The 23,174-nt window shown below is 43.8% G+C and overlaps 1 protein-coding gene across 1 annotated transcript in view; it reads left to right on the top strand.

Moving 5' to 3' along the window:
* The window catches only part of NSD3 (nuclear receptor binding SET domain protein 3), a 103,107-nt gene extending 91,486 nt beyond the window's left edge, over positions 1-11,621 (top strand). The window contains exons 21-24 of the mRNA XM_070952235.1: positions 1,200-1,341; positions 5,039-5,145; positions 7,545-7,749; positions 10,658-11,621. Coding sequence (XP_070808336.1) covers positions 1,200-1,341; positions 5,039-5,145; positions 7,545-7,749; positions 10,658-10,899 — 696 coding nt within the window. The 3' untranslated portion in view covers positions 10,900-11,621. The remainder of the gene's footprint in view (positions 1-1,199; positions 1,342-5,038; positions 5,146-7,544; positions 7,750-10,657) is intronic.
* The last annotated feature ends 11,553 nt before the right edge of the window (positions 11,622-23,174 follow it).

Genomic DNA, 23,174 nt, shown 5'->3' with positions numbered 1-23,174 from the left:
GGCAGTCCCACTGGAACGAGGCCCTCCGGCTCTTCGCCACCAGCGGCGCTTCCCTCCAGCCTTCGCCCAAAACCCCACACCAGGAGGCTGAAGCAGACCCCAAGTTGGAATTTCTGCCCCCCTCCAACCCACACAAAAAGACCCTGAAGGGGGAGACTCTCTGTAGCAACACAAACGTTCATTGCACATATCTGTCCCAGGGGCTGTAGTTTGAGGACCCCTGATTTAGTGCAATATAAAAAAACGCAAATAATTTTTCTGCGGACCACCAAAATTTTCTCGTGGACCACCAGTTGGTGACCGCTGTTCTAGTCCAACCCCCTGTTTGAGCAGGAGACGCTATACCATCTGAGATAAATGGCTGTCCGGTGTCTTTTTCAAAACCTCCCTTGATGGAGTACTCACAACCCCCGCTTTTGGCAGGTGACGGCAAAAAGGTTAGCCATAGCTGGTATAGGGTTTCCTGCCTAAGCAGGGGGCTGGAGTAGAAGACCTCCAAGATCCCTTTCAACTCCTATTCTATTCTATAGTCTATAGTCTATAGTCTACAGTCTATTCTGTTCTATTTTATTCTATTCTATTCTATTCTATTCTATTCTATTCTATTCTATTCTATTCCATTCCATTCCATTCCATTCCATTCCATTCCATGTTTTCTACTCTACTCTACTCCACTCCACTCCATTCCATTCCATTCCATGTTTTCTACTCCGCTCCACTCCACTCCACTCCATTCCATTCCATGTTTTCTACTCTACTCTACTCTATTCCATTCCATTCCATGTTTTCTACTCTACTCTACTCTACTCTACTCTACTCTACTCTACTCTATTCCATCTTCTATTCTATTTCTATTCCTTCTATTCTGTTTCTATTCTAATTCTATTCTATTCCATTCCATGTTTTCTACTCTATTCTATTCTACTCCACTCCATCTTCTATTTTATTTCTATTCCTTCTATTCTATTTCTATTTCTATTCCATTCCATTCCATTCCATTCCATTCCATTCCATTCCATTCCATGTTGTCTACTCTACTCTACTCTACTCTACTCTACTCTTCTCTATTCCATCTTCTATTCTATTTCTATTCCTTCTATTCTGTTTCTCTTTCTATTCCATTCCATTCTATTCTATTCTAAGCCATTTATTCTTTAATGGGTGTCGTGTTAATTACTGCATCCTTTGTCTTATCCCAGGACCGCATAATAGATGCTGGACCAAAGGGAAACTACTCTCGCTTCATGAACCACAGCTGCAACCCCAACTGTGAAACCCAGAAGTGGACAGTGAACGGAGACGTCCGAGTGGGACTCTTTGCTCTATGTGATATTCCTGCAGGTAAATTGTCTTCTGAACGTTTCGCCTTTGCCTTTGGAAGTGGGTGTGGATATTTTGACCTCTTCATTGCCTTTTTGTTTGTTTGTTTGTTTGTTTGTTTTAATCTAAGAGTCCTTTGTTTTGTTTTCTCTATGGAGATTCTCAGTCACCCAAGTCATGGTTGTCCCAAAAGTGCTTTTTCCGAAGACAACTGGATTTTGGTTATTCCTTGAAGATGTGTTTTATCCGGTGAGACCGGTCTATCAGGGCCACCTGGTCTACCCAAATATGGGATGGAGCATACTGCTTCCACTTCCGCCTTTCAGCCCTAATCCAGGAGCCTTCGCAGGCAGTCGCTTCCGTGATAAACTATTTTTGTGCTTAATTTAAATTTTACCGACAAAGAAAGGAAGGGAGACTAGTATAGATCTATTTCAAGCTGTTTAGCTCTCATCAGCTAGCCATCCCCTTCTGGGATTTGAACCTGGGCCGCTTGCATATTAGGCGGATGTATTAACCTCTACACCACAGGCTCCCCTCCAGCGGTGGGTTTCACATTATGTTACTGTCGGTTCACCATGCGCGCACACGCTCCCTTCGTGCGCTCATGCACCCAGTTTGCACGCATGTGCACCCGGTTTGCGTGCGCACCTGCCTTCCACACATGCGCCCAGCCTTCCGTGGATGCGCCTGTTCTCAAAAACGTGCCTAAGTAGGATGGCATAGAGCTGGGGCGGGTAGACAGGCCCACCCGCGATTTCCACTACCAGTTAGGCCAAACCGGTTCATACCAGCTGAATACCACCTCTGCTCCCCCTCGCTTTGTCGCCTGTACCAGGGAGAGATTAAGTGTTTTTCCGACGAGACCAGTCTGTCAGGGCAACCTGGTCTAACCCAAATATGGGACGGAGCATACCACTTCCACTTTCGCCTTTCCTTGAAGACGTTTCGCTTCTCATCCAAAGAAGCTTCATCAGCTCTGAGAGAAGCTTCTTGGATGAGAAGTGAAACGTTTTCAAGGGAAAAACCAAGTCCAGTTGCCTTTTGAAAAAGCACTTTGGGGGGGCAGTCTTTTGTTTTGTGTTGTTAGTTGCGAAGTCGTGTCCGACCCATTGTGACCCCATGGACAACGTTCCTCCAGGCCTTCCTATCCTCTATCATCCCCCGGAGTCCATTTAAGCTCATGCCGACTGCTTCAGTGACTCCATCCAGACACCTCGTTCTCTGCCGTCCCCTTCTTCTTTTGCCCTCCATCGTTCCCAGCATCAGGCTATTCTCCAGTGAGTCCTTCCTTCTCATTCGGTGGCCAAAGCATTTGAGTTTCATCTTCAGGATCTGGCCTTCTAAAGAGCAGTCAGGGTTGATTTCCTTTAGGACTGACCGGTTGGATTGCCTTGCACTGTCTGTCTGTCTGTCTGTCTGTCTGTCTATCTATCTATCTATCTATCTATCTATCTATCTATCTATCTATCATCTATCTATCTATCTATCTATCTATCTATCTATCTATCTATCATCTATCTATCTATCTATCTATCTATCTTTGTTGTTGTTAGTTGCGAAGTTGTGTCCGACCCATTGTGACCCCATGGACAACGTTCCTCCATGCCTTCCTGTCCTCTATCATCCCCCAGAGTCCATTTAAGCTCACGCCGACTCCATCCAGCCACCTCGTTCTCTGCCGTCCCCTCCTTCTTTTGCCCTCCATCGTTCCCAGCATTAGGCTCTTCTCCAGGGAGTCCTCCCTTCTCATCAGGTGGCCAAAGGATTTGAGTTTCATCTTCAGGATCTGGCCTTCTAAAGACCAGTCAGGGTTGATCTCCTCTAGGACTGTTTGTTTTGTATAACTCCCATAATACTATTATCAATCTCTGGGTTGTGTCCTACCTTCTCCTCCTGTCCAAGAATGCAGGCAGCATGTGGCCTAGTTGTCGTTTCTACGCTTGAAGCTCCTGGATTCCTTCCAGTTCTTTTCCCTCAGTTTGACCTGGATAGGGATATTCTCTTAAGTCTTCTGTTTTCAGAGTTTTACGCTGCCTCTTAGTTCTTTTTTGCTGCTGCTGTTGTTGTTGTTCATTCACAGCCTCTTGATAAAACATTTTCTCCGAACATTTTGAAAAAAAACATCTCTGTATGTGGTTTTTAAGCCTTTGCCTTTTTGTCCATACCGACGCTGCTGCTGGGACTGGATGGAAAAAACGAACTGTTTCCCAGGGCAAATAAAGCAAACGGGAAAAGCTTGTATTTGGAGAAATAATTCACCAAGGAGAAATTTCCTGACAGTTAGAACAATTAACCAGTGGAACAACTTGCCTCCAGAAGTTGCGAAACCTCCAACACTGGAGGTTTTTAAGAAGATGTTGGATAACGATTTGTCTGAAGTGGTGTAGGGTTTCCTGCCTAAGCAGGGGGTTGGACTAGAAGACCTCCAAGGTCCCTTCCAACTCTGTTATTCTATTCTGTTCTATTCTATTCTATTCTATTCTATTCTATTCTATTCTATTCTATTCTATTCTACTCTACTCTACTCTACTCTACTCTACTCTACTCTACTCTACTCTACTCTACTCTACTCTACTCTACTCTACTCTTACTCTACTCTACTCTAATCCTGTTCCTATTCCTATTCCTAATTCTATTCTATTCTACTCTACTCTACTCCTATTCCTATTCCTATTCCTATTTCAGCCATGTGCGATTGTCAGTTTTGCCTTTTATTGTGATACTGCACAGTAAATGCACACCATGCCATCCCTCTGCTAAACAACTAATTCCCACAACACTGTCAGACTATTCGATAAAACTGTATTAGTGTTATTCTTCTTACCTTTCCTACTACCTATCTCCTTTTCTATTTCTATACTGGCTATAACTTTGTGGCTTGTTTCTTTATGGTTTATATTGTTTTTGTTTGTTTCCTAGTACAATTTATGTTGATTCTATCGCTAAGCATTGTATCTTATGATTTATGATGAATGTAGTTTTAGGATGACTATGATCATGATTTATCACTTACAGCTTTTCTGTACACTGAGAGCTTATGCACCAAAGACAAATTCCTTGTGTGTCCAATCACACTTGGCCAATAAAGAATTCTATTCTATTCTATTCTATTCTATTCTATTCTATTCTATTCTATTCTATTCTATTCTATTCTATTCTATTCTATTCTATTCTATTCCATTCCATTCCATTCCATTCCATTCCATTCCATATTTTCTATTCTATTCCATTCCATTCCATTCCATTCCATATATTTTTTTCTGTTCTGTTCTGTTCTGTTCTGTTCTGTTCTGTTCTGTTCTGTTCTGTTCTGTTCTTACTATTGTCAACACAAGGAAAACGCAATTTTAGAGGCAAGTAAAGTCCTGAGTTTTCAGCTTGCAGAAAACACCCTGGATAACCCAAATAGTGCTGATTTAAGTCTTTTGATCATAAGGGATGTCTCTGATAGCCAGTGACAGTGGAGTAGAAGCATGGGAAAACCAGAGAAAGAGATGCTCAAAAGGAGAAATAAATTCCTTATGAATTCTGCAAGCCACCAGGTCATTTTGATAAGGACAAGAGTTTTCACCGGCGACGAAGATAGCAAGCGCATTTTTAATATTTTGATTAAGATTTCACCTAAGCTGGCATCTATCACTTTTTTTCTGAAGCGAAAAACAAAGTATTCCTACATTCTTTGCCAAGTATTAAACTAATTCTCTTGAACTTGCAGGGATGGAGTTAACATTTAACTATAATTTGGATTGTCTGGGCAATGGCAGAACTGAGTGCCACTGTGGAGCAGAAAATTGCAGTGGATTCCTAGGAGTGCGTCCAAAGGTTAGTCACACAAGTGAGAGAAAGCCCTCTAGGACAAAAACCACAGATAGATGGAATATCGCACCGACATCGTCCACATTCTCTGTCTGCTTGTGCTCACCACTCAGAACGAAGTCCAAACGAGGACTTTCCTCCTGATCTCTTTCATTACAGGCAGTCCCCAACTTACGACAATTTGTTTAGTGACCATCCGAAGTTGCAACAGCACCGTATGGCCGTTTTCACGCTTACGGACTGTTGCAGGGTCACCCCGTGAGCAAAATTTAGACGCTTGGCAACTGACTCATATTTATGACAGTTGCAGTCAGTGGTGGGTTTTTACCAGTTCGGGCAAACCCATAGCGGTGGGAAGCTCCGCCCACCCGCCCGGATGTCATCACGGACGCTCTGCACATGCGCAGAAGCGCCACGTGCGAGCGAAGCAATAGCGAACCAGTTCCGAACTGGTAGCAAAGGTAAGTGAAACCCACTACTGGTTGCAGCATCCCGGGGTCACGTGATCATCTTTTGCGACGAGCAAAGGCAATGGAGAAGCCGGATTCGCTTAACAACGGCAGAGGTTGACTTAACAACTGTACAAAGAAAGGTTGTTAAATGAGGCAAAACTCACTTAACCACCTTCTCGCTTGGCAACAGAAATTTGGGGCTGAATTGAGGTCGGAAGTCGAGGACTACCTGTATAGTATCTCCCGCTTCATTTAGGGCTGATGGCAACTGTTCATCTGAACTCAGTATTCTTTTTTGGGCTGGAAGTTTTTGCTTTCAGATGTCAGGGATTGGGACAGCAGAAGGCTTACAGGGAAAAGGGAATGGCCTTGACACAGGAGGAAGAGCCGCTACCAAGGCGATGATGTCCAGGGGCTTCAGTCCAGTCCAAGAAATAAATTTAAGAGAACATCTCAGGCAGGCCCCTGCCTAATTCAAATGGAGATAGTGAAAGAAAAGCACATTCAGACTTGCAGGACTGTGTTACTATTTATTTATTTTATTTTATTTTATTGAATTTGTATACCCGAAGGACTCAGGGCGGTGAACAGCCATAGAATAAAACATATAGATACAAAATTTAAAATAAACTAAAACGAATTAAATAATTTGGCTGAACAAATTTAAAACCCCAATAATTTAAAACCAAATTTAAAATTTCCATTTAAAAAGGGGAAAGAATTAGGTCAGGCCAGCTTGATGAAATAGGAAAGTCTTGAGCGCGCGGTGGAAGGTGCCCAGATCCGGGATCCTCCGTATCTCCGGGGGGAGCTCGTTCCAGATCGTAGGTGCCCCCACAGAGAAGGCTCTCCCCCTGAGGGCCGCCAGTCGACATTGTTTGGCCGACGGCACCCGGAGGAGCCCCTCTCTATGGGAGCGTACTGGTCGGTGGGAGGCTTTTGGTGGTAGCAGGCGGTCCCGTAAATAACCAGGTCCTAAGCCATGGAGCGCTCTAAAGGTGATAACCAAAACCTTGAAGCGCACTCGGAAGACCACCGGGAGCCAGTGCAGCTCGCGCAGGAGAGGTGTTACATGGGACCGCCACGTCGCTCCCGTCACCACCCGCGCAGCCGCACTCTGCGCCAGTTGGAGCCTCCGAGTGCTCCTCAAGGGGAGCCCCATGTAGAGAGCATTACAATAGTCCAGACGGGAGGTGACGAGGGCATGAGTGACCGTGCTATAGATCAGGGCTGGGGAACTCCGGCCCCTTTATGATCTGTGGACTTCAACTCCCAGAATTCCTGAGCCACAAGAATTCTGGGAGCTGAAGTCTACAGGTCATAAAGGAGCTACATAGTCCCCCACCTCTGTGTAGATGATACAATGAAAGTAGTCCTGTCCTCTATGGTGTTGGTTTCTTAGCCTGGTCTACCTTGTAAGCAGGGGTGGGCTGCTGGGGGTTCGCAGGGGTTCGGGAGAAACCTCTAGCTAAGATTCTGTGCAGTTTGGAGACTCCCCAAATCCCGCTCCTGGCTGGCCCCGCCCACTCAGCCCCACCCCTCCCAGGAGTCCCCACACAGCCTGTTTTGGATGTAGGTAAGTGCAGGGCGCGCACGGAGGCTCAGGGAGGGTGAAAAACGGGCCTACCGGAAATTTGGGAAGGCCGGAAACGGGCCCGTTTCCAGCCTCCAGAGGGCCTCCGGAGTCTGGAGAGGCTGTTTTTGCCCTCTCGGAGGCTTGAGGAAAGCCTCCAGAGCCCAGGGAGGGCAAAAACACCACCACCATCCCACCATGGTACAGGAGGCTGACTAGGCCACACCCACCATGGCCACGCTTACCCAGCAACTGGCCAGAGAACCCCTTGCTAAAATTTTTGAAGCTCACCCCCTACTTGTAAGGCTGACTTAAGGCAGCCAGTCCTCCTTTCAACTTTATTAATATTCTTCTTGGCTTTTCCCTCTTTTCCCGGTCAGACGGCGTGCGCAACAGCAAACGAAGAGAAGGCGAAGAACGCAAAGCTGAAGCAGAAGAAACGGAAGATAAAAACGGAGCAGAAGCAGATGCACGAAGACAATTGCTTTCAGTGTGGAGATGGGGGTGAACTCGTCATGTGCGACAAAAAAGACTGTCCCAAAGCATACCACCTCCTCTGCCTTAATTTGACACAGCCACCCTTTGGTAGGTGCCTGCAATTTTGTAGCAGCTGTAAATAGGCCTTTTTTGGGGGGGTGGGGGTGGGGGGAGAGGAACGGATGGACGGGACATGAAAGTATGTCTGTAAAAGTCACCTGGCTGCTTAAGCTAGGAGCTGTGGTGGTGCAGTGGTTAGGATGCAGTATTGCAGGATAACTCTGCTCACTGCCAGCAGTTCGATTCTCACCAGACTCAAGGTTGACTCGGCCTTCCATCCATCCAAGGTGGGTAAAACGAGGACCCAGATTGTTGGGGAAAATATGCTGACTCTGTAAAGTGCTTAGAGAGGGCTGTAAAAGCACTGTGAAGCGGTATATAAGTCTAAGTGCTATTGCTTGGGAAGGAGGGAAGGAAGCCGTGTTGGTGCAATGGTTAAGAGTGCTGTATTGCAGGCTAACTCTGCCCACAGCTAGGAAGTTTGATCCTGACTGGCTCAAGGTTGACTCAGCCTTCCATCCTTCCAAGGTTGGTAAAACGAGAACCCAGATTGTTGGGGACAAGAGGCTGACTCTGTAAATCGCTTAGAGGGGCTGTAAAGCACTGTGAAGCAGTATATAAGTTATTGCTTAGGGAGGAAAGGAGGAAAGGAAGGAAGGAAGGAAGGAAGGAAGCCATGTTGGTGCAGTGGTTAAGATTCAGTATTGCAGGTTAATTCTGCCGACTGCCAGCAGTTCGATCCTGACCGGTTCAAGGTTGACTCAGCCTTCCATCCTTCCGAGGTCGGTAAAACGAGGACCCAGATTGTTGGGGGACAATATGCTGACCCTGTAAACTACTTAAGAGAGAGCTGTAAAAGCACTGTGAAGTGGTATATAAATCTAAGCGCTCTTGCTATTGTTGCTCTCTTTCAGTAGTGCAGTTGTGAAGAAATTAAATTAGGGAGAAGACCCTGATATCTCCAGGAAGCCCACATACCAGTCCCCCAACGGAGCAGCAGGGACTATGTCCCCTTCCAAGAGACTTGCACTGAGTTTCCACACTCCAGCCAGTTTGTCAGCCTTCCGCAATCACGAAAAAATTTGGGACGATTGGTGTTTTTCTTGCTTCCCCTAAAAAGTTTTTATTTTTTCCCAGGAATTCTTCAGCCAATCCTGAAATGACCCTTTTAAGCCGGTCTTTCCATAGGATTGGCTCTGCCAATACTTTTTGGCTTGAAAATACAAGACCAGGGTAGTTATTTTCTGTCAAGGTTAGGAGAGCAGCTGTGTTTACTGGACTTTTATCTTGCTTTCTATTAACCTTGAATTTTATTTGGTTGGTAGATTTGTTTTTTGGGCACATCTCAGAACGTAACATGTTTGCCCTGCTAATTCCTATAAATTAATCTTATCAAGCTGAGGTAGCAGTAGACCTCTCAGAATGTCTATGGAGATTCTCAGTCATCCAGATCAGGGGTCCCCAATCGTGGCAACTTTAAGCCTGGCGGACTTCAACTCCCAGAATTGCAAAGCTGGCTGGGGAATTCTGGGAGTTGAAGTCTGCCAGGCTTAAAGTTGCCATGGTTGGAGACCCCTGATCCAGGTCATGGTTGTTGTTTTTTTATTTGATTTATATGCCGCCCTTCTCCGGAGACTCAGGGCGGCTTACAATGCGCTAAGCAATAGCCTTCATACTTTTGTATATTTATACAAAGTCAGCTTATTGCCCCCACAAACTGGGTCCTCAATTTACCTACCTTAGAAAGGATGGAAGGCTGAGTCAACCTTGAGCCTTGGCGAGATTTGAACCTGCAGTAATTGCAGGCAGCTGAATGATAATAACAGGCTATTAGTCTGCTGCGCCACCAGGCTCAGCAGGTTGTCGCAAAGGTGCTTTTTTTTCAAGAGGCAACTGGGGTTTCTGGGTTTTCTTCAAAGAAGTTTGCTTCTCATTCCAAGAAGCTTCATTTCGTGACCATTCAGTGTTGCAACATCATTGAAAAAAAATGACTTAATGAAAGAAGAGGGAGTCAAGCTATTCTCCAAAGCACCTGAGGGCAGGACAAGAAGCAATGGGTGGAAACTAATCAAGGAGAGAAGCAACTTAGAACTAAGGAGAAATTTCCTGACAGTGAGAACAATGAATCAGTGGAACGACTTGCCTCCAGAAGTTGTGAATAGCAATAGCAACAGCACTTAAGACTTATATGCCATTTCATAGTGCTTTAACAGCCGTCTCTAAGCGGTTTACAGAGTCAGCCTCTTGCCCCCTACAATCTGGGTCCTCATTTTACCCACCTTGGAAGGATGGAAGGCTGAGTCAACCTTGAGCCTGGTGAGATTCGAACTGCTGAACTGCAGCTAGCAGAATTCTCCAACACTGGAAATTTTTAAGAAGAGATTGGATAATCATTTGTCTGAAATGCTATAGGGTTTCCTGCCTAATCAGGGGGTTGGACTAGAAAAACTCCAAGGTCCCTTACAACTCTCCCTTTCCTTTCCTTTCCTTTCCTTTCCTTTCCTTTCCTTTCCTTTCCTTTCCTTTCCTTTCCTTTCCTTTCCTTTCCACTCCACTCCACTCCACTCCACTCCACTCCACTCTCCATTCCATTCCATTCCATTCCATTCCATTTCATGCATGCTGGATTACCATGCCATTTTCAAGGTTCCTTTACTATAGAAATACTTTTTAAAAAAATTTAATTTATATGCCGCCCTTCTCCGGAGACTCAGGGCGGCTTACAATGCGTTAAGCAATAGCCTTCATGCTTTTGTATATTTATACAAAGTCAGTTTATTGCCCCCACAATCCGGGTCCTTTTCAGAGACCAGCACATTCTATTCTATTCTCTATTCACAAAGAACAAACCGTCATATAAAGTAGTTCTTAGTTTGCACCGTGAAACGGGGCTGGAGTTTATTTTCTTCCTACGCCTGGGCTGATGCCTCTTTGATCTCTCTTGTTTTCTTCCCAGGGAAGTGGGAGTGCCCGTGGCACCAGTGTGCCATCTGCGGCAACCCGTCGACTTCGTTTTGCGAGTTCTGCCCTCACTCTTACTGCAAAGATCACGAAAAGGGAGCCCTGGTCTCCTCGGCCTTGGACGGGCGCCTCTGCTGCTCTGAACACAACCCCAAGGCTCCTGTGGCCCCCGAGTATTGGGGCAAGATCAAGCGCCGACTGGAACAGCAAAATCCGGAGGAAGCCTCGAAGGAGTGAAGAGAGGCACCTCTTCACGAAAACGCAACCCTCAACATTTGTTCCCCGTTCCGGGTGCAGCAAATCCTTGTGAATCTAGATACAGTGCCAGGGGAAGCCTCCTCAAATCTTTTTAGAGCTGCCTCTATGGGACTCGAATTAGGATCGCCGGATCTAACGGAAGGCAGTTAGGAGCCTTGCGCATCTGATTAGATCCGTTTCCCCGTGAATGTGTCTTTCGGGTTCTCGAAGATCAGGAAGAAGCAACGTTGGCATCCGTTTCTCTTTTTTTTTTGTTTTTTGTTTTGGTTTAAAAGAGGAGACCTTTCTAACGCCAGGGGAAGGGTTTGCAAAAAAAAAAAAAAAGGACCTTGAATTTAAAAGTATGTTCTCTGCGTGTAGAAAAAAAAAGAAAAGAAACATAGCAAAAATATTTATTTATTTAATTTTTAATGGACTTTTTTGAGGATTTCTGGTTCTAATACAATCAGTGTGTCTGAAAAAGAGTAGCAGCACCAGCCTGGTATCTTATCTCTCTCTCTCTCTCGCTATGTGTCTTTTTTTATTATTATTATTATTAATTTTTTTTTCCTGTCTGGTTTTACCAATTATGGGGTAAATATCATCAGATAAATCTTATCGGGCAGTTCCAAAGCGAGATACTTCCAGTAATTTCATGATGGCAAAAGTTGGTTTGGTTTCTTTCTTTCTTTCTTTCTTTCTTTCTTTCTTTCTTTCTTTCTTTCTTTCTTTCTTTCTTTCTTTCTTTCTTTCTTTCTTTCTTTCTTTTTTTGAGATGGCTCAATCCCTCTTTCCTTTTCGAGTGAGTAAAACGATCATCACGATACCTTCTCCCACCAAAAGAATAAATAATAAAAAAATAAAAAATTAGGACTCCGTGATTTTGGAAGGGCGTCCTTGACGTGATGTTATCGGTCCCTTTGGAACCATGTATTCTGGCAGCTTCTTAACATGCGCGATGTTTGCAGTTCTGCTCTTTTTCTTTTTTTTTCCCCCAAAGGGCTTGTGCAGAAGAATCTGGTAGGTTGTGCCTATAAAAATCTGGGTGGGGAAAAAAAGGAGGCTGGGGAATATTTCTCTTTTGGCCCCGGAGTCCGGTTTCATTACGCATAAGGTCACTTTTCTGTCGCTATTGAATCCGAAAGAGACTTGGGTGAGGAAAGTCACCGGAACCGTGCTCCTCTTGACTGTTGTAACTCTCGCTACGTTATGGGAAACGGGCACGGGTGACCTCCTCCTGCCTTCACAAGTTGGAATTTCAGGCTCTTCTTTTGCAAGGCATTAAGTTGGTTTCTTCTTTTTAGGACTCTTCTACCATACAGAACCTGTACTCTTGCACGGTTTCCACGGTAATAGATGCTGATGAAGATTTACCTCTTTGAATCTGAAAGGCAGAGTTTGGCTGCCAGCCGTTTGTATGTTCTATATGGCCAGTTTTTGTTCTTGTCTCATCCGATTTTGACGTAGGGTATTCAAAGGAGTCGCGTTGCTGGATAGGAATATGGTCTGTCTTACAAAGCCATGTGTGTATTTCATAAAGACTAGTTTATTAATCTTTCTAAAAGAGCCAGCACTGAAATCTACATAACATGTTCCCGTTGGGTATTCCAAGTGTATCCTGAAATACTTTTTATTTAGGATACTTCGTTCAATAACGACTGTACATTGATTTATATGAGCATGACAGATTAGGCAAATTTCACGAAATAGACAGTATTTTATGATGCCCATGACTCCTTTCTTAGTTTTTTTTAATTAGTTCTTTTTTAAAAAAAAAATAATTTTCTTTTTAAAAGCCTATAAAGGAAAAGCAAATACAGCTTCTATTTTCCTAATCCGCATAGGCGTAAAAATAAGGCGGCACACTACATTCCTTTAAAGTACCTAAGATGTCTTTCGATTTTCATTCAGTTGGCAAATTCCTTTGCAGATCACTGACTTTGTTTTCTTGTATTGTATAAGCTTCAGAATCATGTGGACTAATGAAATGCAAAGCCCTAAAAGACGATGATAACGTATTCGATAACACTAATGAACGTTTAAAATAATTTTTGAGAACACTACAATTTATTTATGTATATTTAGGTTTAGATTTTAGGATTATTTTATTACATATTTGATTTTTTTGGGGTGGGGAGGGGGGAATAGGGAAAAAAAACAAGGTCATGGAGGAAGAAATTTTTTTCAGAGAGGATTTTATCCTAATCTAGGAATCCTAAATTCAGAATTCTCGCCTTTATTTTCTTTCATACACTCCATTATTCCTTGACAGATTGGGAATGGCCTACAGAAAGCCCAGATTTCGTGGCAGCGCACCTTGAGAAGGCAAATATAAAATTTAGGGAATAGATGCCGCTGAAGTTAAGGTGAAGTTTGGAAATACTGCAACTCCAATCAATGAATGGCATTAAAGCTTGGGCTATGCGTTAGCCCCTTGGACCCGATCATGTTCTCTAAATCATGTTCTCCTTTCTCTTTGGTCACCTTTCCCCTCCTCTTTTCTCTCTCTCAATTGCCTTGTACTGTTGTGGTTCTTTATCTTTTTCATTGTGCTTCAAAGAAACTTGTGTCATTCGGCTGGAGAGATCTTTTGTCTTTAAATAGTGGAGGATCCAGCATCATTAGTAGAACTTGTATGTCACCTCAAGTGCAATTTTGCAAGGAAAAGTGGCCAAAATTGTTGATAAATTGAAGGATCGTTGGTGGGATAGTCAATATTCAGAGCAAATCTTACTTAGGCCACCCCTGAATTAGCCCAGTCCTCAGAAGAAGGGAACACTCCACTATCACCCCAATTTAAAGTCTTTGTTTCAGATTTTTCCCACTAATGGATGCAAAACTGAAGAAAGCATCCATTTTATTTGGGTGATATTTTTTTGTTAGAATAAACTTTTTGGAACCCCATAAAGTTTCTTCCTTAAAGTGTTTCAAACTTTTGCTGGCTCATTCACTACTACTTTTTAAACGTGGATTCATTGTTCTAGATGGAGTCCTTCGCTCTGGTTTGATTTGATTTGCTTGAAGAAGTAAAACGGGAAGGTTGTCTTTGAAAATGCAGTCTTACCATAAGCAATATAACATCCTTAAGGTACAGAAATATTGATTGCGAATTATAGTAGTGTTTTTTTTGTGAGCAACGGAAATATTAAAAGATTCCTGGATTCTCTCTCTCTCCTTTCTCTCAAATTCTAATTATTCAGAACATAGGGAAAAAATATTCTTTGATAAACAAAGAACCTTGGTTCTGTTCTATAAAATCCTAAACGTAGAATTTGGTCCCTTTGCCTCTGCAAAAACGGGGTCGAAGTATTGCCGCGAGAAATGGAAGTTAGGCCAAATAAAGGCTGACTTTCTTCTCTGAATATATCCCTGCAATCAGGTATTTTTTTCCCCTTCCCATCCTACACTGTGTGCTTGAATTATAAAATGTGCCCCCACTCTCTCCATCTTTTCCTAATTAATGCATAAGGATAGGATGTGATGGGTTTTTCTTTCCAAGCAGCTCATCGGAATGGGTAACCACTGCTGATTATCTTGTATGCACTTAGAATAGATTTAAGTTTCCCTGCGATACGTATCTTGCTCTGCACACATCTGTGGGACAAACCCACAGTTGAACACAGCAGTACTTCTTGGCGAGCGGACAACGGACATGCATAGTAGCACGCTGTGAATTCAGTGAAATGTAATTTCTGAGCGGGCAGTCACTTAGCATTGTTGTTTGTATGCGCAAGCCACGATAGGGGTGCCGTAGAAAAAAAAAAACCAGTTACATTTTTGCTTTGTCCCTTACAACACGCACTTTAATCAGGAGTGGAAAGTTGGCTTGTTCCGCTAAAAAGATTTGCAGTTTTATGTTCTTGCAATCATGGAGACGCTTTGAGCTTTGAAACTGCCTCCTGTAGAATGCAGAAATCTTTGGGCTGTATTGTGATAACTCTTGACTCAAGACTCTGGAATGCTTTTTGCATTGCGGCCTTGGTTAAATCTGTGCCTCGAGGAAATATGTTTTTGTCTGCAGGCATGAAATGACAAAAAGTAGTATGAAAACATCTGGCTAGGTGAATCGTTTAAAGAACATTGTTTTGACACTTAGATTTCAAGCAGGTGTCTCGCGAATTCGGGGGATACCTGGGGACACACAGGTGGGAGAGTCATGCCTTCATATCTTTAGACCTACAACTGTTTCATCAAACACTCCAAGGGTTGCAATTCATCCAAGAAATGGGGGGGGGGGTGGAAAAATCAAGAAACATTTCTGCCATTTTTCTGGTTTGGGTTTTGAGGAATGAAATAAGAAACAAAGGAAGGAGTATTCGGGTCTTCTCTTGCAAGCAGCCACCTGCACAGTATTTTTGGACGACGTTTCCCCCTCACCCCAATTTCTTTCCAGACCTCCCGTGTAAAATCATGGGCCCGTTGCTGTGGTTTGATCTCAAAGCTCTGGGCAATCCCAAGTTGTATGTCTTTAAGGAAAGTGTTTTGTTTGTTGGTCATGGTGCTTTTTCCTTTGCTCCAGGACGTACAATGCAGGCATGTACTGTACTTCCTACATTGTGTGTTAGCAGCCCTTAAGTGCATATTTGCATTCTTAAAAAGGCCGCGCGGGAAACGGTTCTGTAGAACTTGTAACGAAGAGGAAGGGACCCAGGGGCATCTCTGGCTTGGCGCCCTTCTGCGTAACCCCGGTGGCATTCGAGAGATGTAATTATTTACAATATCATTGCCAATGATCTGAAAATCCATTGACTGTATATATATATGGAGATGCTATGGGTAGGGTTGGGAGGTGGGGAAAGTCAGCCGCTGGTACGAATATAGTCACTTTAACATTGTTATCTTCTGCCTCATTGAATTCAGGGTTTAAAGTACTTGAAACTATTTTCCATGCTTATTTTACAGTTTGTATTTTATTTATTCATTTTCCTGTTGTATTATGAGTCTCAACCCCCACCCACCCACCCGAACGTGGAATCTGAAAGAGATCTCCGCTTCTATTGCACGATACGAATTCAAGGCGTTACAGCAGTGTTGGCGAACCTTTTCGGCGCCATGCAGATGCTCTTCTGGTTTCCGGCATGCGCACTGGCCCCCTGGTCTTCCGGTTTCTGGCCCGTGCGAAAACCAGGTGCGCATGCGTGCGCCGGGAAGACGATCTTCTGGTTTCCAGTGTGCGCATGTGCACTGCTCATCCGGTTTCTGGCACGCATGCGCTCACAAAGACCAGCTAGCGGGCGCGCATGCGTGTGCCGGAAACCGGAAGATCATCTTCCCGGTGCGTGTATGCACACCAGGTGGCTGCTGTTTCAGTTTCCGGTGCTGCTGTGCACATGAAGACCACCGACTGGCGCGCCAGAACCCGAGAGAGTAATGGGCAATGGCTCGCGTGCCCGGAGAAATGGCTCTTCGTGCCGCTTCCGGCACGCGTGCCATGGGTTCACCATCACGGGCGTATAGGAAACACTTGGAAAGTAAACTCCACTCCTTTTCTTGACGTTGTTAAGAGCCGTTGTCTGAGGGTAGGAGCAGCATTACGACTTTCCAGTATGTTTGTATTTCTAACACTAAAGGAGCCTTCCTGCTTAGAGATTTCAGACAACAACAAAAAGAAAAACAATATGCACTTATCGCTCCTAGAAGATAACTGAGATAACTCTGGGAGGTGGACTTGAGCAAATTGGTATTCAGCTGCCTGGGGCGAGCTTGGGTGCAAATATAATTGGGTAAGGGGCACTCTTTTTCGGGAGAGGATGGGAGGAAAGGAAGGGGGCTGGGGTTTTTTTTTTTTTTTTTTTTTTTTTTTGCAACTGCGGTGTCATGCATAAATCTAGGAATGGGGTGTCTGCCCAGCATCAACTCTGCCTAAACCATTAAATTTGCCAGTTTGCCAAAGCTGTTTGTTCACTGCTTCCCATTATAGGGATGATAATAGTCCCTGCACACAGGAATGGGCTGTGCTTCTCTTTAAATCAGGGACTTCAAAACTTGGCAACTTTTAAGGCTTGTGGACTTCATTTCCCAGAATTCCCTAGCCCAGTGGTCTTCAAACTTGACAGCTTTGAGACTTGTGGACTTCAACTCCCAGAATTGCTATGCTGGCTGGAGAATTCTGGGAGTTGAAGTCCACAAGTCTCAAAGCTGCCCAGTTTGAAGACCTGTCCTAGCCAGTCATGCTGACTGGGGAATTCTGGGAATTGAAGTCCACAAGTCTTAAAAAGTTGCCAAGTTTGGAGATCCCTGATTTAGGTCATGTATTACATGTTCTCCTGAACGCCTGGCCCACATCGTTGAGCGCCAGGCCTCCTGGGAGAATTGAGTTCTCGATAAGAACTAACCGGAGAAAAGCTTTATGTCTGTTTTAGGTTCTTTCATGTTGATCTGTAATCTGGTCAATGTCATTTCTTCACTGCCCCGGTTTATTTTTATTTATTTTTTTCGCCCCCGAAGCAATGAACTTTTGCTGCCGTTGGAAACCAAGTTAGTGAAATAGCTATAATGATGGGCTAGCAACAAGAATGTGTCTTCATTTGTTTAGAAGGGTATGTGCTTCTTATTCTAAGTTTGCTAGAGATGATTTAAAAAAAAAGAAAGACAAAATCCATTTGTACACACACACACACACACACACACACACACACGATATTGCACAACAGACACCAATACCAACAAATTGTCTCCATTCCTGTGTAACTCTTTTCTCTGTAACAATGACTTTGTAGAATCGTTATTTCTGTAGATCTTGTTACTATGTACCAAACTTTGTAGATTCTGTGAGATGTTATTTTAACAAAAATCACCAGAGTCTTTAATAGCAAGAATCATTGATATTCACTTAAAAAAAAAAAAAATCAATATCTTTAGGAGTTTCTCAAACCCGGATAGAAGATTTCAACACTAAGGAGTAGTGTTAAGTTTCCCTGGGGATTATTACTGTATTATGACTTGATGTTGCTGCACAGACTTTGAAACATAACAACATTTTGGAGGTTTTTTGTTGTTTAGCCTATGTTTTCTTGCATAGTGTGACATCTATAAAGCTTGTAACTTGTACATAGATAGTTCATTGTTACTAGTCAAAGTGTATCTAGAATTGCCTGTAATATTTTAGCTTCTTACTGAATGTGAGTGATGGTAGGAACATATAATTTTTGTACATTATATTTACTGAGATGTTGCCTTTTTTATTTTACAAATACTTTGGAATTCAGATGTGTGTTTGCTTCCGTGAACATTAATTTGAAAAGGTTTTTAAAATGACATTCCACTGATTAAATCTTTGCTTGAGGTTGACTTCAATAAATTGTTCTGAATGTTCCAATTAAAAATGTGGGTCACCTTTTATTTTTCTTCACAGTCACCTTGGGCATGAAGGAAATTCTGAAAATAACTTTAGAAAACTTGCTCGCACTAAGTGCATTCCCGCTTTTGTCGAGCACATTGTGAGTTATGAATGGGACCAATTCTTGGGAATAAAATGCCATAATTTCCTTCATGGAATCAGGATTTTGTATGTCGGGGATCAATACAAAAAGGTTCATTTTTATAGATCAGAGGTCTTCAAACTTGGCAGCTTTAAGACTTGTGGACTTCAACTCCCAGAATTGCTGGCTGGAGAATTCTGGGAGTTGAAATCCACAAGTCTTAAAGCTGCCAAGTTTGAAGACCTCTGGAATAGATGATCCTCAACTTACAATCATTTGTTTAGCGACTGCTCAGTTACAGCAACACTGAAAAAAATGACTTTTAACCATACTCACCCTTATCATTGTTGTAGCAACTTTATGTTTGCATGATCACAATTCGGACGCTTGGCAATTCTCATATATTTATGATGGTTGCAGCATCGTATTTGTGATGTAATCACCATCTGTGGCCTTTCCAACCAGCCTCTGACAAAACAAAGTTAATAGGGGAAGCCAGACTCATTTAATGACCATACAATTCCCTTAACCATGGCATAAATCATAAAATCTAGTGTGACTCACTTAATTGCCTCACTTAGCAATAGAAACTCTTGTCCCAATTGTGGTTTTAAGTCAAGGGCTTCCTGTACTACGTAAAGCCTGGAGAAATCCCACCTGCTAAACTGCTGGCACTAAAATGTCCAAATTTTGTGTTATTGTTGCCTGTGGGGCTTGCAAAAGCTTTTGCGTGCGCAGCTGCCAAATCGAGGAGTTTTATTTTGCGAATTTGTATGCAAAGGGAGAAACCAGCACTTCATGGATTTGAAATGAGAGAACCGGTCTCATCTTGAGGAGAAGATGGAGAAGACTTCACTCATCCCCTCCTGGTTATAAGAAATAACAACCGTCCATGATTTCTGGTTGGGTTGTGAACTTACTCGAGGGAAAATGGAAACCGAGACGTTTGTGAAACAACATTCCGAGTAACAGTAACAGACTCGGAAGGGACCTTGGAGGTCATCTAGTCTAACCCACTGCTCACGTAGGAAACCTATACGAGGGATTTGAACCGCCGACCTTTCTGATCGACGGGCTCAGCGTCTTAGCCACTGAGCCACTTCAGGAGCCGCCTAAGAGTAGAATAATGAGGGACATTTTAGTGATGGAGAATGGTGAATAAAGGAGATTAAAACAAAATAGGGTGTTATGAGAAGATCTAAGGTTAAGAATAAAGAGTTGCGGAAGATTTTCCTGACAGAACAATTAATCAGTGGAACAACTTGCCACCAGAAGTTGTGAATGCTCCAACACTGGAAGTTTTTAAGAAGATGTTGGATAACCATTTGTCTGAAGTGGTGTAGGGTTTCCTGCCTAAGCAGGGGGTTGGACTAGAAGACCTCCAAGGTCCCTTCCAACTCTGTTATTCTAGACTAGACTAGACTAGACTATTCTACTCTACTCTATTAATATTGAGTTAGGGTCTCTGACAGAAAGTCACTTGAGACATTGTACCTTTACAGGGAGGATACCTGAGAAGAGGGTGTGGCTCAGTGACGAAGCCTTATAAGGCAGAAATAGCTATCTGAGTCTCCCAAAGGGCAGCACAGAGTCTGCTGTCGGTCAGCAAGAAACAAAAAGCCCAGAAGCACGAAGCCGAGAACACCAGCCTGAAGATGACGAATGAGACTTCGTCGAAACGTCGCCAAGACACTTCCAATTTTACATGGGAGAAGACCCGAATAACCAAAGACCTACATATATATAGAAATGGATCTATTTAGGTCTCCCACCTAGCAGTGAGAGCTTGCTAGGTGTTAGAAAAGAAAAAAGCCCAGAACCGAGTAGATGAGATTCTACTGAGCTGGAGCTACAAAAAAAAACCTTGGCTACGTAGGGAAAACCTGGCTAGAAGAAAAACATATATATATATGTGTATATATATATATATATATATATATATATGTTGGAGTAATGTGATTATTCTCCTATTGAGTAATAAATAGAAATGATAGAATAGAGAACTACAAAAGCAAAGTACGTAAGTTGATACGAAATGCTGTAAAATTACCATTAATGTTATGTAATGTTCAATATATTGTTTTCACATGTTTTGTTTTTATATATGTGATTGTTTTTTGTGTTGTTTTTAAAGACAAACTGTTTAATAAAAATTATTTTTAAAAAAATAAATTTTGAAACCCACCAGAGATAGATACATACATACATACGTATACACACACACACACACACATACATATATACATATGTATGAATACATATGTACACATACATGTGTATGTGGGTGTCTATATATATATAAAGGTAAAGATAAAGGTTCCCCTTGCACCAGTGGTGAAATGTTACCAGTTCACACTGGTTCGTGCGAACCGGTATTAAAAAAAGCTATGTGTTCCTCTGAACAGGTATTTCCAACTATCATCTGTGCGCATGATTTAAAATTGCTAGATAGTGAATCTAAATCGCACGGCACAGCTGTTCCCCTTCCCCTTGCTGTTGTACTTACCTGTCCAAGCCTCCTTTTTCCATGCAAAGCGCGCATTTGGTGTGTATTGTGCATGCACATGCAGCGCGTGCTTGGCCCGCACCGCGCATGAATGGCCAGAGAACCAGTGGCAAACCAGTTCACATTTCACCACTGCCTTGCATATATGTGCTAGTCGTTTCCTACTTTAGGGGGCGGTGCTCATCTCCGTTTCTAAGCCAAAGAGCCAGCGCTGTCTGATGACAATTCTGTGGTCATGTGGCCGGCATGACTCAACGCCAAAGGCGCACGGAATGTTGTTCCCTTCCCACCAAAGGTGGTCCCTATTTTTCTACTTGCATTTTTACGTGCTTTCAAACTGCTAGGTTGGCAGAAGCTGGGATGAGTCACGGGAGCTCACTCTATTACGCGGCACTAGGGATTCAAACCATTGACTTTTCTGATTGACAAGCTCAGTGTCTTATATATAATCTTCATCTCACCTTTATTATTTATTATTTTTACAAATAACTCAAAAGTGGCAAACATATCCAACACACTTTATTCTTCCTATTTTTCCCACAACAACCCTGTGAGCTAGAAAGAAGGTGAGTGGCCCAAAGACACCCAGCTTCTTTCCTTCCTTCCTTCCTTCCCTTTCCCTTTCTTTCTTTCCTTACTTCTTTCTTTCCTTCCTTCCACCCCTTCCCTTCCTTTTGTTACTTCGTTATTTATTTAGTTATTTATTTGAAAGAAAGAAGGAAGGAAGGAAAGAAAAAAGAAAAGGGAAAGGAAAGGAAGGAAAGAAAAGGAAGGAAGGAAAGAAAAAAAGAAAGAAAGGGAAAGGAAAGAAGGAAGGAAGGAAAGAGAAAGAAAAGGAAGGAAGGAAAGAAGGGAGAAAAGGAAGGTAGGAAAGGGAAAGGAAGGAAGGAAAGAAAGGAAGGAAGGAAAGAAAAAAATAAGGGAAAGGAAGGAAGGAAAGGGAAAGGAAAGAAAGAAAAAAGGAAGAAAAGGTAGGAAGGAAGGAAGGAAAGGGAAAGGAAGAAAGGAAAGAAGGAAGGAAGGAAAGAAAAAAGGGAAAGGAAAGGAAGGAAGAAAAGGGAAAGGAAGGAAGGAAAGAAAGAAAGAAAAGGAAAGGAAGGAAGGAAAGGGAAAGGAAAGGAAAGAAAGAAAAGGAAGGAAAGAAGGAAGAAAAGGTAGGAAGGAAGGAAGGAAAGGGAAAGGAAAGGAAGGAAAGGGAAAGGAAAGAAAGAAAAAAAGAAGGAAGGAAGGAAGGAAAGAAGGAAGGAAAGGGAAAGGAAGGGAGGAAAGAAGGAAGGAAGGAAAGAAAAAAAAAGGGAAGGGAAAGGAAAGAAAGAAAAAAAGGAAGAAAAGGAAGGTAGGTAGGAAGGAAGGAAAGGGGAAGGAAGGAAGGAAAGAAAGAAAGAAGGAAGGAAAGAAAAAAGAGAGAAAGGGAAAGGAAAGGAAAGAAAAAAAGAAGGAAGGAAGGAAGGAAAGGAAAGAAGAAAAGGAAGGGAAGGGAAGCAAGCAGGCAGGCAGGTGGGCAGGCCAGGATTCTCTTGCTGGGGCTTCAAAGCAAGCCCCACCGGCTTCCCAAGCCCCATAAGGACCCATCTTTTTTTTTCCCCCTGAAGTCCAGGGCCCACCAGGACCCACAGGCCAGGCGTTCCCTCCGCTCCGTCCACGTGGCACCAGGCGGGGAAGGGCGAGGCCCAGGGCCGGCCCCCGCAGGGGGATGCTCCGGAGACCCTGGCCGGCTGCGTGGAAAAGCCCCTCCGTACCACCAGGGCTCCTTGGCAACCCCTTTGCCTGGGAGAGAGGGAGGAGTGGGGGGGGTCTCTTGTCTTAGGGCTCTCCCCCCACCCCTCCACCCCCACCCCCGGGGCAGCTTCAGCCCAAGACCCCCGCCAGCCTCCGTCCTGGGAAGGAGAGGAAAGCCGGCGGGGGTTGGGGCTCCAAAGAGGCCAATTCCCGTCTTCGCAGGCTCTCCCAGTGGAGACCCAGGCCGGCCGGAGGAAACGGAGGCAAAATTGGTGACTTTGCCAGGAAGCGGCCGGCCGGGCTTTCTTCCACTCCGTTTGGGAAGGAGGGGAAGGGGGAGGATGTGTTGGGGAGGGGAGGGCGAGGCTTTCCTTCCTCCTTCCACACACACCCCCAGCCCCCCCCCCCAATTTTCTTTTTCTTGGCAAGGCTCCAGGCGCTGCTAAAACTATTCCGCTCTGTCCTAAGATGCCCTTGCTCCCCCCACCTCCTCACCTCCCCCCCCATCACTCCTGGTCCCACTTTTGCGGAGTTTTGCAAAGGGTCTCTCTCTCGCTCTAGGTAAGCGGGTGGGGAGGGGGTGAGTGGGGGGGGTGTGGGGAATTCCCGCAGCTTTGTTTCCACGCCTC

The sequence above is a fragment of the Pituophis catenifer genome, unplaced genomic scaffold, assembly GCF_029215685.1.
Source record: "Pituophis catenifer annectens isolate HBS135680 unplaced genomic scaffold, rPitCat1.0.hap2 SCAF_12, whole genome shotgun sequence".
Classification (NCBI taxonomy): domain Eukaryota; kingdom Metazoa; phylum Chordata; class Lepidosauria; order Squamata; family Colubridae; genus Pituophis; species Pituophis catenifer.
This window is presented reverse-complemented; position numbering and strand designations above follow the sequence as displayed.